Genomic DNA, 18,055 nt, shown 5'->3' on the forward strand with positions numbered 1-18,055 from the left:
AGGCCTGAAAAAGCAATGAAAAGTCCATGATAAAAGCACATTTGCAAGAGAGTGTTTTAAAAATGCTTTTTTCCTCCATGCACATTCATTTTTTAGCTGTGCTTTATATCTTCCAATAGATACTTTGACACAAGATTGAAACTTATCTGTATGGTTGAGTTCTGCCTATTTAGCATAGCTTCAACAATGGAGGTCAGCAGGAAGCTGGAATGAACACAACTCAATTCTCTCCCTGCGGAGTGCCTCCAAGTTCCATGCCAACCTGCTGCTTAGATTATCAGAGTACAGACTTTTCAATAGAAAAAGGCATGAGAGAGCAAACTTTTAATAGTGATACATCCAGAAAGGGGAGACGGGGGAGGAAAAATACAGTAACATAACACACAGGAAATAAAAAGCCCTTAAAATAGCCCATGAAAAGAGAGAAAGATGTGGAATTAGAGAGCATTCAGTGGGAAGAGACATGAAAGCAGAGACAAGAAAATGCTCTGCAGAAGAGATGCAGGGCAAAATGCAACACGTGGAAACACTGAGTTAAGCAAGCTTGGCAATAAGAGCAATGAAGGAAAAAACATGTCAACAAACTTGTTAACAGGGTGCATGGCCACATACTTGCAAAGATGAGGACAGAAACACATGAGGTTTGCAAAATTTATCTGAGTAGTAAACATCTCTTTTAATGGGATACAATTATGGCAAAAGTAAAAGCCACAACCAGCACTTTCTTGGAAATTAAAGCACGTTTCATCAGCTCGGATTTCGGATTTCAGATTAATTATAAGGCTGAAAGGAAATAAGTTTTGCCCTAACGAAGTGTTCCTAGAAGCTTTCCTGACATTTAAGAAGGTTAGTAACAATAACTTCCTGCAAGGAAGCAAATGAAGCTGTACTGATCTTTACAGGTATTTTTGTACAAGCTTGATTCCCATCTAGGAATCTACACATATAATGCCAAGAACTTTCAGTTTCCTGTTGCCTTAAAAAATAACGTTGATATAGTTGCATTCTGGGTTTTAATTCTATCCTTTTCCAACTGTTGACCACTAGTGATATCTTTTTTTCTAATTTAATATTTTGGTAAAGTAGATGGCAGGCAACATTATCACAACTCTCATCATATTTTTGACTGTGCCAAATGAATTTATATTAAATCTGATCTAGATCTATTCTCATAAATCAATTTATATCAGTCTCATACTCTATTCCATTCTCTAACTGAACAATGTAACTAATGGCCATTAACAAGGACTTTAGCCTGTGAAATTTATTGTGCTCATTTCATTGTCTTGCAATATGACATCAGAGAATGCTTCTTACTTATGGGCACAAACATACACATTACTCAGTGGCCAAATACAGACAATTTAGAGATTTGAGAGGATGTCACACTGCATCAGTTCTGCAGATTCAAATAATATCAGTTCTGTTTTCATTAGAATATGTTGAAAGTGGTAAGTGGGACATTTCTTTCACTTTTGGCAGCTCTTACATGACCCAGAAGAAACTCTAAAAGGAGAAACAATTTCTGGTACATAGTAACTACCTCTAGTAACCAGGGTTTCCGGACTTTTCAGGGGGCACCCGTAAAAGGAGGGATCATCTTCCATAACACTGTAATTATGCAGTGGGATGACATACTACATGGACTTCCATTTGCAGGGCACTTCAATTCTGCATCTCAAGCTAAATCCAATAATAATTGCCAGAACCTGCCTGCCTAGCAGCTGCTAATTAAGATCATACTCTCATGCATTTATTGTAGAGCTTGCTATTATGTTGTAGTCTATGTCATCCCTTCCAGAGGGGTGAATGTGTAATTAATTTATTAACAGACCTGAGACATTTTTCCAGCACCAGCCATTTTTACATAGTTTTTGCAAGACATACCATCAAAGGGCAGAATGTAATTGACAACAGCTCCACTCGCAATCACGGAGCTGCCATATTTTACCTTCACTGTAAAGAAAATAGAACAGCCGTTGTAGGATTATACCTACTATAATTCATGTACAGATGTTCCTTTTCTCTGGAAAGTTTATAAGTACGGACCACACAACCACAACAGTTTCTTAATTTTTTAATTGTTAACATTTTCATCCCTTTAGTCTGAACCGAAAAGTGGCAATCCAGCTGCTGCAATGCACGTAATTAGTGTTAGATAGCCAAGGTTTAACACATTAAACACTTGTAGGGACATACAAAATAATCCTGATTTGAAGTGGGACGGGGCTATGGATGTTAAAATTAGCATTCCTATTTAACTAGCTCAGAGGTTTGCATTCTACTAACTCAACCAGTTGTGAATTTTTTATAATTTTACTGCACTGGGACCTATTGCATGCAGTATGGCTGACAGATAACAGATCAGTCTGATGACTCCATGGCTTTACAAATTTGGATCTATGCCAGCAATATTTGCAAATGATGTTCGAACCCAAGGGTAGGGCTAACAGCCATTATCACTTATGAAGGTCTGTTTGGGTTCAAGAGATTGTCCTTTGGGCTGTCTGCAGCTATCAAATAATAAAACATCTGATCTGGCATGGCTCCCTGGAGTTGTAATTCATCTTGATTATATTGTGGGGCATAGAGTCACTTCAGAGATTTTGTCACAATTTCCGTTAATTCCTGTTTTCTCATGGCCAGACCAGTATCAATAATAATGAACACTTCATTAAAAAATTAATTACTGTGCATTAAATCAGAGAAATACCAGTTCGCTCAGTCCAAAATTGAACAAGTTAGCTATAACGTCATAGATGGGATTGTAGATTGATTCAGCTAGATCAGTGGTGGGCAACCTGTGGACCATCACAGTAATCCGCTGGCAGGCCACCAGACAGTTTGTTTACATTTGTACAGCCGCCCACAGCTCTCAGTGGCCGTGGTTTGCCATTCCTGGCCAATGGGAGCTGCGGGAAGCAGCAGCCAGCACATCACTGATAGACAAAGACACTGTGAAATCAGGAATTTGAGGAAAGGAGAGATACCTTGGGATTATAGGAATTTAAGTAAGGGACAGATCAGATTCTGCAATGCTGCCCTACCATCACAGTGTGGAGAGGAAACCAGGCCAAGCCAGAACATAGTTGCAGCAACTCCGGATGAACCAGAGAGTTGTGCCTGTCCAGGATCTACAATCAAATGGATAAGGAGGCAAGTAAAGGGCCAGCAGTACTCTTCCCCAGGAGTATGTGAGCTGCCATACCAAATGGGTGTTGAGAGATCAGCCATGGTGTCACACACATCCTAGTTGACAGGAATGAGGTTCCTACTCTGAATATGAACAGACCTTTCAGTTGGTGCTACATGTTGTTTCCTATATGAAAATGGGTCTTCAGTCAATCAAAGATGTAGTAGGTGGTTTCATCCATCACAGACTTAAAAGTAATAGCATCTCGTTGAAGGTCTGGTGGAGCCATGTACGCTAGCACATACCAACTGGAGGTTGGTGTACAAGTCAAGTAGCTGCTAAACGATACAAGTGGCCAAATTCAGCTCTTTGTTAACAAACTGAGCATGGCAGCAATATTCGGCCAGAGCAAACATCAGAGCCAAATCAGATATGTGGAGCACCGAAGGGTCTGCTCCCCAGGAGGTTCCTGATAGTTTTCATATCAAGGCAGTAGAGGAAGAGATCTTCATTTGCAGGTGTTCCAGTTGAGGCTGATAATGTCAAGTTTTATTCCCAAGTATGTGACAACTGGTTGGAATGGCACTAACCACCCTTGTACACAGATTGAGATGGATCCATTGGTAAGATGGCTGTTTAGATGGAAAGTAGTTGCCACTGTTTTGGTTTCATTAAGAATTAATCTCCACTGCTAGAAAAAAATGGTCAAAATGCCCAGGTCTTAACTAAAACAACGAGGAGTCCTTGTGGCACCTTAGAGTCTAACAAATTTATACCCAAATAAATTTGTTAGTCTCTAAGGTGTCACAAGGACTCATTGTTTTTGCTGATACAGATTAACATGGCTACCCCTCTGAAACCTGTCATCATGTCTTGACTGAGATTCCTTTCAATTCTATGGAAATTGTTTCTAGTGTCACCAATACAGGTGGCATCAGCATACACATATTTCTTGGCCTGCATTTCAGGAAGGTAATAAGTGTATATGTTGAACAAAATGGGAACCAAAACTGAACTCTAAGTAAGGCCATTGTGGAGACATTTAAGACAACTGATTTTGTCGACTTGCAAGAGGAAGCTTCGGTTTCTAACGATTTCTTGGATGAACTACGCTATAGGCTTACAAGGAAAACCTTGCAGCAGCTTGGCCATCAGCCTGACATGTCACACAGGGTAGTAGGCTGCCATCAGATCAGTAAGGATTGTACCAACTTTCTTTCCTGACTCAAATGCGTTTTCTATGTGTTGTGTCAGACATAGTATCTGATTTTGGGTGCATCATCCTCTTCTGAATCCAGTCTGAATTCAAGGCAGCTGATAATTGACTACCACATTAATCACAGCAGGATTAGTCTCTCCATCAGCTTGTAGGTAACATACAGCAGAGAAACCAACCAGTAGCCCTTTGGGTCTGTCAATCATTTCCCTGGCTTGGAAACAGCTTTGACCTTTGCTCTGCACCAGATTTCTGAGCTGCAGCAATCCTGTGTACAATGATTCAGAAATTGAAGTAGCCGGCTTTTGGTGATTGGCCTAAAGCGAGAGACGGACACATTCTTGATATTATCTAGACCAGGAGCCTTGTTAGGCTGCAACTGATGTATAGCCAGGTCAAGCTCTTGATCAATAAAAGGAGCCATCAGGTTTGCATCCACATTCCAAGCTTGCCATATCTCAGCAACCATAATGTTAACTGCATGACTGAAAACTATCTTGATTAGGAGCTCTGCCATTAGCCACCAGCTGTGATGTGATGGATTTTGCTATGAATAGGTCTTCTCTCTCTTGCTCAGATTAGAATCTCTGCTCAATTGATTTCATCCACAAGTTAGCCACAGAACACAAAACATAAATCATCTTACTTCAGGAAGCACAATCTACTATTGACACTCAACTATTAATTCCTGGCTTTGCTGTAGTCTCACCTCAATCATAGGCAGTATGAGTATGGGATGATATCCTATGTCTCAGAAGGAATTCCAGCAACTTCAGTCTCATCATCAGGTGCAAATATTGTTATCAAAATGCTAAAGTTGAAGGACCTGACTCTTATCAATGTCTATAAACTTCCATCTGTCAACTAGCTAACTCTGGTCTTACCAACCTTCTCTGGACCTCCAGTCTATTCAGGAAATTTTAATTCACACCAAGCCCACTGGAGTTACCCCGATGATGATGTAGATGGAGTAAGGCTACAGGAGTAGGCATCCATAGTTGCTCCTGAGGGCATAATTAAAAATTATGCACCCAGTATTTTAAAATTCTGCAAATGTTATTTGTCAAATAAATGTGGAAGCTCCAGCATGCCATTGGGGAGCACAGGCCACTGGCTGCACAGAGGTGGGAGATCATTGTGCAGCTCCCCCTGGGACACAGACTCAGCGGTGAGGCTGAACCCAAACCTGACACAGCACAAGGACTGGGCCTGCCCCAGGAACACCCCAGGGCCCTGCCCCTCTGTGCCAGGTGCATCAGGTGTGGGCAGGTAGGCACAGCAAGGCAGGATCCAAGTGTGGAGGGGCTTAGTGAGTGAGGATCCTGTTGAGAGGGTTGTGCGTGGGGCAATCTGGGTGAAAGTGGCTCAGTGGGGGATCCGGATGCAGGGGGGACCTGGATGCACAGGGATTTTTGGGGGGTTCTGTATGCAATGGTAATGGGACTCTGCAGTGGGGTCCAGGTGAAGGTGGTTGGGGCTCAGCAGGACAGGTCTGGGTGTGGGGGCAGGGACAGAGCTCGGCAGGGGGGTCTGGATGTGGGGAGATCAGTGGGGGAGGATCCAGATGCTGGGAGAGTGGGGTTCAGTGGGGTGGGGATCCAGGTGCAACTGGCTGTGGCTCAGTAAGGTGGGGGTCCAGGTGCAGCTGGTTGGGGCTTTGTAGAATGGGGATCTCGGTGTTGGTGGCTCATTGCGGGGTACTGGGGTAATGGGGCTTGTCAGAGGGGGTTCTGGGCGTGTGAGGAGTGAGAGCAGAAGGATCTGGATAGGAGGGGGTCTGGATATATGAGGGTTTGGCAGATGGGGGAGCAGATCCCTGTACAGGGATCCCTCCCCCTGCAGCTGAGGAGCAATGCGTACAGGAAATGTGGGGAGGGCAGTTTTCAGAGCTTCCTAGAGCCGGGGAAGAAATCTGGGGGTGGATCTGACAAAGCCCCAGATGCTGTGCAGGGGAAGAGGAAGTCCTGCCCTTTCCAGCCCAGCCAGGACTAGCAGATGAGCCCAGCACAGGGTAGGAGCCACCAGCCAGGTCGTCCCCAGTCCCACCCCCTGCCTCACAGTGATTTATCTCTCTGACAGCTGCCTGGGCACCCAGAACATACTGCTGGGAAGGGTCGTATGACCACTCTTGTGGCTTCCCTTTGCTTCCCTGTCAGAAAGTCATTTTTCTGCGGGGAAGCAAAGAAATCTGTGGGGGACATAAATTCTACGCATGTACAGTGGCGCAGAATTCCCCCAGGAGTAAATAGTCAACCTGCAGCTTCTACATGATCCAAAGCAGCGGCCCACTTTCCATAGCAAAAGATGGACCTTGGTGTTCTTCTCCTGAACTCACCTTTTCTACAACTGGAGAACATCCTCCAGCAGTCAGAGAGTATAAAGTGCTTGGTAAGTTTTTTCAATCCCAGGATCAGCCATTCCCAGTCACAATTGGCATGCAAATTCCAACTACAAATGGACTCCAGAAACCTTGGTGGAGTTTCTTGAAGGTAAGGTGAGATCTGTTCCAATCTGTGCTGCCATCTGTGATAAATGAAGGGAGGTGGGTAGATCCCTTTTATGGACACCCAGCCAGTCAGTTAGCTACAAAATCCCTGTTAGTAGCTGTTCTCTACTTGCTTTCCCTGTAAAGGGTTAAAAAAGACCATAGGTAAAAGGAAGGGAGTGAGCACTTGACCAAAAGAGCCACTAGAACTTTTAAAAATTGGGAAAATACTTTCCCTTTGTCTGTCTTTTGTTGTTCGCTCCAGAGAGGAGACACAGAGCAGCAATGCTGTAAGAAGCTTGCACAAGGTATGAAAAATCATCAAATCATACCTAGAAACTACTTATTGGAAACCCCAGATATGTAAGTAGATCAGGAAATGTTTAGGAAGATGCAATTAGGTTCATCTCTTTTATTTCTGTAAGGCTTGTGGACACCTCTGTGCTAACCCCTAAAAACCCCTGTGCCAACCCCTTTTGTTTTGCTTGTAACCATTAAGCTAGACCTCAGAAAAACCATTCTTGAAGTTTAATTATTATATTTGCTCTTTTTAAAATCTAGCAATAGCCTAAGTTCCAGATGTATCTTCTTTCTTCTTGTTTTTAATAAAATGTCCCCTTTTTAAGAACAGGGTTGGGTTTTTTTGTGTCCTCAGAGGTTTGTGCCTATGTTGTTTAATTAGCTGGTGGCAACAGCTGATTTCCTTTTTTTCTTTCTTGGCTCTTTCCCTTGGGGGTGTGTGTGAAAGGGTTTGAGGGTACCCCATGGGGAGGTATTTCCAAGTGCGCCTTCCTGGGTTCAAAGGATTTTTTTGCATTTGGGTGGTGGCAGCATCTACCCTTCCAAAGTCAGAGAGAAGCTGTAACCTTGGGAGTTTAATACAAGCCTGGAGTGGCCAGTATTAATTTTTTAGAATTCTTGTGGGCTCCCACCTTCTGCACTCGAAGTGCCAGAGTAGGGTATCAGCCTTGACAGCATTTCTTATGGCTTGAAATCAAATATTCAGAACATTATCAGTGCCATCTACCAAGATTTTTGCTATAAAGTTCTGGCCACTCCAAAGGAATCTATACCTCAGGGATTTCACCAATTCATTCCTGGACAGTCATCCGATGCAATCAGACTATATCATGAATTTAAATCCTTCATAAGTAAACAGGAGGGTTTTGACAGAAGTAGAGGCCCTTTTCACCTTCTAGATCAAGCCAGGTAAGAGCAACGGAAAGAAATCGTTCCAAATTGAACTTCACACATTCCAGTCAGAAAGCCTGGAAAACTATAAACTTGTCTCAGGCTGGAAAAATACTTAGATTCTCAGGGAAGTGTATGCCTCCTTATTTGGGATTACAAGTATTGCTCTTTCCAGCCCAGTTTGGTGTTATCCCATTCAAGATGCACCCCAGGGAAAGTGTCTCAATTTTTGATCTAATAGGCTGAATCCAAGTCAGACTGTCAACTGTGCAGTTTTCAGCCTGGTTAGTTTCTTTATTTTCACTTTGATTTTGAAATCAATTTAAGGCTAATGAACTGTGCCAGATTGACGGCACCAGTGACCAAATAAGTCTAGTTTCAGAGTAGCAGCCGTGTTAGTCTGTATTCGCAAAAAGAAAAGGAGTACCCGTGGCACCTTAGAGACTAACAAATTTATTAGACCATAAGCTTTCGTGAGCTACAGCTCACTTCATCGGATGCATCCGATGAAGTGAGCTGTAGCTCACGAAAGCTTATGCTCTAATAAATTTGTTAGTCTCTAAGGTGCCACGGGTACTCCTTTTCTTTTTGCAAATAAGTCTATTAACTGAATTTCTGTCAATGTCCAGAACAGGAAAATTAAGGTTATCAGCAGTACTAACTTCCCTATACTGCTCCGTAAAGGTGCATAAACTCAGGTTTTTGAATGACAACCTTTATGGCTCAGAGGGTATTTTTGCCCCCCCTCAATTATATTCAGTTTTTTGCTTGTCTATTAGGACTGCCAACAAGGATAGTAATTAGGAGGTTTTTGTGATGGAGGTTTTGTGTGGTTCATTAGAAACTGCACTCTGACAATCGAGTGCTTTGCCATGGACTAACCAGCCACCAGACACTATCATTCTGTGCCAGATTTAAAATACACTGTCTGTATCCTGTTATCAATCACTGGATGTTTCCAGACCCCATTAGAAACCACTTTTTGCTAAATAAATTACCTCAGGCTTTGCTCGGGCAGGCTGAGTCTATTTCCCATCAATTGTTAATGAAGACTGTGACTGATGGCTAGACCTGGACATCTGGTTTATAATTTTATATTAAACTTTTGAACTTTTATATAATTTTTCTATGAATAATTTTCATAAGATTGCTTGCTCACCCATATTAGCAAGTTAATTGTCCTGAAGCTCATTCCTAAATGGGGCAATACAGAGAGAGTTTATATACAGTAAATGGTATGGCCATCCTTACATAATGATACATATGCAATTACACTCGCAAAAATGGTCTCAGAGTTTGCATGGGCAATCGTCACTATTGAACACACACCTTTAGATATAGAATGGTGTTTACTATAAATTAAGATTAAAAATAATGTAAAATACAATCCAAATGATCAGAATGTACTTTACATTATCATTTTTAATCTAGTATGTAAGCCAAAATGGGAAGGGCAAGAATTTAAGAAGAAAAATATTCTTGATTATAGATGTACAACTTCTACTCTAAATAGCAGAGTTCTTCCCCTTCATTTCATTTTTAGATTACTTCTAGCTTTTTCTCCAATTACCTTATTCTATGCAGTAAATCTACAAGCTGGATATTAAGGCAGAAGGCTAACAGAACAGAATACTATTCATGCATCTTGTGGATGGTTTAACTGAGTCAGTATGAAAGTTTAACTAAAGTGCGTGTCTACGGTCCTAACAAAAGGGAGTGTTGGCAGGTGCATGAGCCTAGATATTGAAGAGCCTTCTTTAAAGTAAAAACATTTCTGAAATCTTTAACAGCTCATATTAGTCTTCTGCTTGTAGAAGTGATTCTGCAGATGCACTGTAACACACATGGGCATACATAAAGAGTATCATCTACATAAGGAACTGAGAGGAAGTTAAGAAGGTAACTGATGTAGGACAAGGGCACTGAGCTATGCTCATATAAATCGTCCACACTTTTTAGATAGCATATAAACTACATGTATAGAAATGTCTATAGGTTCAAATCATCCCCTCAGTCATGCATTTTAGTGAAAACAGCTTTTCAGCAGCAGCTTATGGTAGATGATTAAGGTAAGGAAACTAGCTGAATATACGTGATCAGTCTGACATTTTCAAATATCATTAACTTACTTATTTCTAAATGGTAATCTCTGAGAGATGTATTACTGTGGGCTATGTACAGACCAGGTTTCAAAATATAAAACAAAGACATCTTTCGGTTATCAGCATTTAGAAAGAAAAAAAATCTCCTCCACATTCAAATAAAAGTAAAAAATCAGCTGAAAAATATTTTAATGTCACTTTTCTAAAAGCATTTATTTCTGGGCTGAGACTAGTATGGGAAACTTCAGCCAAAAAGGTAATTTTTTGAGACTCAAAAAATGGGATTTAGAAGAGAAGTGAAAAAAAGAAAAGGAGTACTTGTGGTACCTTAGAGACTAACAAATTTATTTGAGCATAAGCCGATGAAGTGAGCTGTAGCTCACGAAAGCTTATGCTCAAATAAATTTGTTAGTCTCTAAGGTGCCACAAGTACTCCTTTTCTTTTTTGCGAATACAGACTAACACGTCTGCTACTCTGAGAAGAGAAGTGCCATCTCATTATTGCCTATTGCATCACTACCTCAATGTTATAACAATGTTTGGAAATTCTTTATATCAAATGCCTGAAGTGACTCAGACTAAATATGTCATAGTTTCTGTAGCTTTATTATTTGTCTTGTACACTTGCACACCATTAAACAAGCAGCATGTGTAACATGACTGAGATCTTTTAGTTTCAAATGTGCAACCTTACATTTGTTTTAACATAATATTTGGAATTTACTTAAAAAAGGTTCAAATAATTCCTGACTGTTATGGACATGATCAGACTAATATTAGTAAAAGCTCCCTGCTGATTATTTACAAGAAACAAGATTAGCTATGAGCAACAGAAATCTTTCCCTTTTGTTGGAAGAAAGAACACAGTCATCTGAAAGTCCAGCACACTGTGTTTACAAAAGCTTTCCCCGGTTTGCCAAGCTCAGTGCATACCTAAATATTTCAAACCCCTCAAAGCGCTAACAGCAGTAGGAGGAGATTACAACGAGCTATTATTCATTAACATTTTATTACACCATTATTGCATATAAATGCCACTGATTTTGCCTCATTGCCCAGCTTTATTGCATAAGATGAATCAAAGCATTAAGAAATGCCACACAGAGCAGAAAATAACAGATGCATTAAAATAACATGTGTAGCAATGTAAATAACCTCTCAATTATGGGGCGCCTGCTTTAGTTTATCACAGCATAAAATGTTATAAAATTAGCTGTGTGCTGTGTACGGTAATGGCAGGTCATTTTTTTTTGGAGGGCCTTTCTTAGAAAAAGTTAAAAATAAAAATATTGAGGGCAGTTTTGAGGACTAGAGTAAAACTTTCCCCCAATGGAAAAAATATGTTGGCAAGTGTATGTTTCCTCCTCCTATTTCAGAGGAAAAACTTGTGAATCATTTACTATTTATAACCCACAGTAATCTTGAAAATTTTATTAGCTATTGGGCCATTGACTCTACGATGAAAAGGAAAGTAATTACACCATCGGTAATCTTCTTATGCTTCAATCTCAAATGAGCCTTTTACAACAATATATTTTAAGTCAATATTACTGCCTAACACACAGCTCTGTAGGCTCTGCTCTGACTGTGCTGCACCAAAAAGAGAACCATGTTCTCTTTTATCCCCTATGTGTTTATAAAGCAAACTTAAACAGAACCTTTGAGGATCTGACAGGTCTGGATAAGTAGTACTTGTGGCACCTTAGAGACTAACAAATTTATTAGAGCATAAGCTTTCGTGAGCTACAGCTCACTTCATCGGATGCATAGTCTGGACAGATCTGGTTTGCATACAAGAACTACAAAAACACAAGTGGCCCCAGCAATTGCCCTAGATGTAACTGAGGGCAAAATCTGACTCCTCGTTATTACTTACAAAATTATGAAAAGAGTTTTCAAAACACGGACGCTAATAGCTTCATATTTCCTTGCTAGAGCACTGCCTAAAAATCATTCACAAGTAGAAAGAAAACAATAGTTAAGAAGTTAGCTTAGATTATGTTAAAAAACAAAAGTATGAAAAAAATTCTGAACTCACTTTTCCCAGAAGAAGCTATGAATAAACACATCCTCCTCAATTGAGGGAGGATGTTAGCAGCATGTGGGCTTTCAGCCAGTTTCCTCACCTTTATTTCATTATTTTGAATATTTTCTCAGGTTTTACTCCTCCTACACTGGCTCATTCATAATGTGAAATTCAGAAATGAAGTTTGTTTGCTTTCTACCCTTTTCATTGCAGGTCAGCCACTCTGAGGAGTGACTTGATGGCTTGGAACTTAAATTACCACAACTAGGAACTCAAAAGAAAATAACCACTTAATTTTTTGCACCAGGAATCTACATTCAAAGCTTTATAATGAATGTATCACTTACCACCCAAGGTTTGTCGCAAAAATTATAGATTGACTCTAGGGAGTTGACACTGGGGATACCAGCATAATGCATTCCAATGATTAAGTTACGGAAGTCTTCGTTCTCAGCCATACTGAATGAATGTTGTCGAACAAGAACAAAATCAGGTCTGAATGACCTAAAGAGAAAAGGATATATAACTATTAGGCAATGATCAAATTATTTTCTCTGATAAAAGAGAATATTAAAAGGGAATGTTATAGGAGCTGTTGGAGAGTAGTAGATGAATTAAAATAACTTTTACAAGAGCTTAAAAAAGATTGTTATTGGCTGAAGTACAAAACCAGGTGAACATTGTTATTTCTGAGCTACAGCTTTGTTGCATCTCTGTTCAGTTTTTGCTACCAGAGAAGTCATGACTACCAATGGTACCATCTTCTACTATGAAGAATAAGAGCTATAGAGGAATTTCAGGCTATAACTACACTATGAGCTAGGGTGGGATTTCCCTGGTCATGTCTATACACTCTCACTAGCTCCCATCACACTAGCGCCCACATAAATAGTAGTGTAGCCATAGTAGCATGGGCAGCAGCACCAGAGGCATGGTTTAGCCATGCTGAGCACAAACTCACCTGAAACCAGTGGGTATACACTCAGCACACTTAAGCCATGCCTCCACTGCTGCTACCTGTGCTACTGCAGCTGCACTGCTATTTGTACTCATGCCAGCCTAATGAGAGCAGGCAAGTGTATACCTGCGCAGAGGAATCACACCCCTAACTTGTAGTGTAGACAGCCTCAGACAGGAGTCTTACAGATTCAAAACTTATGCTAAATACTCCCTTGAGATGCACAGCAGTACATTGACACTCCACTCTGATATAGGATATAATATATACCATGTGCATTATATATACATGTGGTATTTGCAGTATTCTAACTTCTGTTTTTTACTCTTTGTATCTCAGACATGCATTGTTTTATAAAAACTTGAAAAGTTAAAAAACTTCACAGCTTTTTTTCCTCATAAAATTCCTAACCAATGTCCTAATGTTTAGCTTTAAAAATATGTGGGCAGTATTGCTAAAAAATTTCAATGTGTATTTTATATAAATCACTGCCACATAAGTCAAGCAGAATTAGATACTTTAATGTGTTTGCTTTATTCCTTTTAACTGAAATTAATTGCTAATGATAAATCCATTTTAATAAAATGGGGGCCTAACTTATCGTGAATCAGTGGTCTTTGAAAAGCAGGACATTTGGGCAACATTAAATGTAAGCCTGTTCAAATATTGAAATAACTTTAAATAAAACAACTAATGTTTGTCAAATATCCTAACAGGAAGAACTTAACACCAAGACAAACTGGTAAATGATGCCAGAAAATATTTTTATAATTTGGAAAACAAGTCTGACCACACAAACTTCGTTTTATCATAATTAAAGGTTTCTTTCTTACCCCTGCATCCTTTAGGCTGAGAAAGAGCCATCAGATTCCACAGCAGATTAAATACAGTGGGTCAGATTCTGACCTCATTTAGACAGATGTAACTCCACTGACTTCAACACTAAGCAGTGTAAATGAGATCAGAGTTGGTCCACTATATACCATCGGTAAAATAGGGCATTGCATGAAGTACAGCAAGCTCACAAATTTCCTGGATTATCACCCAGGAAGACTAAATTTTCACATCAAACTTTGTGCAATTTCTTTAGAAACTTTTAAAGTTTGATTCTGTTCTGAAAAGTTATTATATAACACCCGTCCTCCCCCCCACACACACACTCATTTACCCAGCGGATCTTCTCCCTGTGCATATTCAGTCACATGTGCTTCCCCAAGTGATAAAATAAGTATGTACTGCTATTTATTCCTGCTAGGGCTGCAGAGCCAACACATTTAAGAGGGAGTGAGTTGGATCCTGTTGCTCCTTGTGCATCTTCAACAGAACAGTTTACTAAATTCCAATCAATTTCACCTATGCAAGCACCCTGAAAGCAACAGGTTTGTACAGATGTCTTCAGAGTAAGCCTTCAGTAACAACGAAGTTGCACAGGTGTGACTGATGACATAATTTGGCCTGCTGAATGTTTATTACCAACAATGAGAAAACACAAGAAAAAAAAGAACCGAGCATGATGCAGTGTTGCTAGTGCAAGTAATTTTATCACAAGTCTTGCAATATGTGGTGTTTTTCTTAAAGTCACAAACCCTGGAGTCACATGATCACATGAAACTCTTGGCTTTCATTTTAAAATAAAAGGTTATTCCTAGCACTCCTGGTGGGACAGAAAAGCTTGAAAACATGAACCCAGGGGCTCAGCACCCAGAAGGCAATAAATAAACAATATCTGCAAATCTCAGGATATTTTCTGGACTGACTCATAATACTTGAGCACTTGGAGATGATAATACTGTTGACATACATATCCCAGGCTAAAGATGTGGGGCTGACAAAAAAAACCCTTTATGTTATTTTTACAAAAAGCAAAGGAGTACTTGTGGCACCTTAGAGACTAACAAATTTATTTGAGCATAAGCTTTCGTGAGCTACAGTGCACTTCATCTGAATGCATCCGATGAAGTTAGCTGTAGCTCACAAAAGCTTATGCTCAAATAAATTTGTTAGTCTCTAAGGTGCCAAAAGTACTCCTTTTCTTTTTGCGAATACAGATTAACACAGCTGCTACTTTGAAACCTGTTGTTATTTTTACAGTTGCTTTTTAGAACAGATCCACATTTAACCTCTGATATGTTTCTTTCCGCCTTCCTTCGCCCTCTCCTATCTGGGAGCTAGAAGGGAGTGAGGAGACTGGTCTTGTAGTGTAGTAAAGTAATCAGCATGGGGTTACCTGGATTATTCAGAGTATTAAAGGGTATTAAAGAATTAAGTATTAAAAAGTATTACAAAGTATTAAAGAATGCATCCGATGAAGTGAGCTGTAGCTCACGAAAGCTTATGCTCTAATAAATTTGTTAGTCTCTAAGGTGCCACCGGTACTCCTTTTCTTTTTAAAGGGTTGAGACATGCTCCACCTTCTCTCCTACCTATTAGTCAGTGGGCTCCCCCAGTCTCTCCCTCCCCCACCATACATTTTGTAGTTCAGTTGAATAAAATAGCAAGTGCCCAGCCTGCAGCACTCTGATTAGAGCATTATTTTTGTTACACTGAAAGGTCCGTTTACAAAACTTATGTTCCCTCTCCCCTCTTTGGGGATAAAGGTTTAAACAGCTCCTGTTCTGTCCCTCTGGGAAGGCCTTCAGTGGGGTGCTTCCATTCCCCTGAAGCCAGATCAGATTAGCACTTCCACTCAACATGTGAGGGGGAGGCAAGTGCTTGTCTTAGGCTCCACTTGCACAGCTTTAGGAACACCTGAGCAAGAATTCTGCTCCTGTGATACATGCAGAGCAGAAGGCAGAGCTCCGTGGTCAGGAATATGCCTTGCTGTCCAGCCAGGTATTGAGGGCTCCTCACAACACCAAGGAGAGGGGCAATGAGGAACAATGTTCCCAGATGACACCTCATGGCAGCTCTCCCTTTGCTTCCAGAAGTCCCTTTACACCATCCCTTACATTGACTCCTGTGAACAGGAGACTACAGACAGCTTTGGCATGTCATGAAAATAATGAAGTGCCGCCATCCCTTTTTAACAGTTTCCATGAAAAAAAAGACTGAGAAGAATATACAGTTCAGGGAAGCACAGCATGTGCAGTCTTAAGCGCTGTTGGATCATAGTTTACTGAAAACTGAGCCTTTAGGAGAAATGGGCAAAAATAAAAGCAAAAATCATATGTTAAGAACCAGACTAAAACCAAACCTCTGTCAGATTTGGAAATATTCCAATGAGGTTTCTCCACTTCCATTCCCCAGCTAGGACAAGAAGTGATGAAACACCTTGAGGCAGCCTGCTCATATGTGATTTACTGCTGGTGATGGAAACGGAACTAGACTTGTCTATTCTCAGCAAATTTTCAACCTGATTTTGAGAAAGAATTCAAAAGGCTTGGATTAGAGATGCTTGGAAGTTGCAATGGTGGAATCTGGAATCAGGTCTTTTAGAGATTGGTGATATCTGAATCTGTGTTTTGGCTTGGTTCATTATCAAGATAAGGGCTATTGGCATAATTCAGATATTGATGGGGGTTCTGATTTCATATACCCCAAAGTATTTAGATCCATTGGTTTTGGTTTGGGTCTGCTCTAGGGATGTAAAATGTTAACCGATAAGCATTACTCTTATCGGTTAACCCACCTCAACTGTTAACCGCCAGCCAGCCGCACCGGCCCCAGCTCCAACTGGCCCCTGCTGGATTGGCCCTGGCCCCAGCCCCAGCCATGCGGGCCAGCCCTTTAATTGGTTAACCATTTAAATGAAATATTTTTAAATTGTTTAAACAATTAACTTTTTGAACGATATTCACATCCCTAGTCTGCTCCTAGTTCTGATGGTTCAGCTAAGCATCTGAGTTTCTGGATGTTTATTCAGAACTAAACCCAACAAAATCTTACACTCATCACTACTCTTTAGTAAATGAGGCAACTGAAACCTTGAAATTTAGGTACTGGCAATGCTGGAGGTGAAGGGAAGCAGAAGACGTAGAATCATAATATTTAGTTTAGAATCATAACATTCCTTAGAATAAGTTCCTGTGACACGCTAGTGACAGATTCCCAACCACACTCAATTTCATGTCTAGACAAATCAGTGACTAGCTTGAAGCAATTAAACTATGGTGAGCTGGACACTTGCACTGTTTTCCAAGTATATGGCAAAATTTGTTTGGAGCAACATTTCAAAGATTAGTAGTTAGGTGAAATGGCATTGTAGACTGGACTACAAACTGGTAAGTTAATGCTTGTTTTTATCAAGTAATCCTTAGGGTATTTATAGGGTAGTCCTGAGAATGGGATATCTAGGTTTCAGTGGGGAATGTCAAGTGCACTGAAGTATGTGTCGTGTAAAGAAATTCAATTTACTGGCACGGAATGGGTAAAAGCACTTGAAGGATTACTGATCCTCCTTTATTTTTGCAGAGCACCCAGGGCAAGGGAGAGTCTGCACCTTCATCTTACAAAAAGGGGAAGACCAATGAGGGATTACACATCATCTCAGAATGTACTGTGCACTTAGAGAAAGAACAGGAAGTGCCCCTTTAAAATGTAAGCTCTCTGAACCGACCCTAGATGGAACTGACCTAAATCCAGGGCGGCTCTGAATTGTCGCCACGCCCAGAAGAGCAGCAGGGCTGCCACTGAATTGCCACCGCGGGATACGGACTGCTGTCCCATTCTCAATGCTGCCCCAGGCACCTGCTTGGAGAGATGGTGCCTGGAACCGGCCCTGCCTAAGTCTCCCCTCCACCCCACATCCTCTAAGTTGAAGACTCTGGTGCATGAGATTTAAAGGAAGGAACGTAAGGCATTGGTGCATTCTGATCAGAATAGAGAGAGTGAGTTACAGTTCTGTAATTGATACTGGACAGAAAGTCTACACATGACTGCATATACATATATAGAAGTGTGTGCACAATGCTCACCACTGGCACAAAGCCTCCCGAACCCCAAAAT

General features: G+C 40.6%; 1 protein-coding gene across 2 annotated transcripts in view; it reads right to left on the reverse strand.

The window, feature by feature from the left end:
- Nucleotides 1-18,055, reverse strand: part of SYN2 (synapsin II) — a 393,703-nt gene that overhangs the window by 164,866 nt on the left and 210,782 nt on the right. For both annotated transcript variants that reach the window (XM_038410236.2, XM_043518660.1), the window contains exon 4: nucleotides 12,501-12,657. In XM_038410236.2, coding sequence (XP_038266164.1) covers nucleotides 12,501-12,657 — 157 coding nt within the window. The remainder of the gene's footprint in view (nucleotides 1-12,500; nucleotides 12,658-18,055) is intronic.

The sequence above is a fragment of the Dermochelys coriacea genome, chromosome 7 (assembly GCF_009764565.3).
Source record: "Dermochelys coriacea isolate rDerCor1 chromosome 7, rDerCor1.pri.v4, whole genome shotgun sequence".
Classification (NCBI taxonomy): Eukaryota; Metazoa; Chordata; order Testudines; family Dermochelyidae; genus Dermochelys; species Dermochelys coriacea.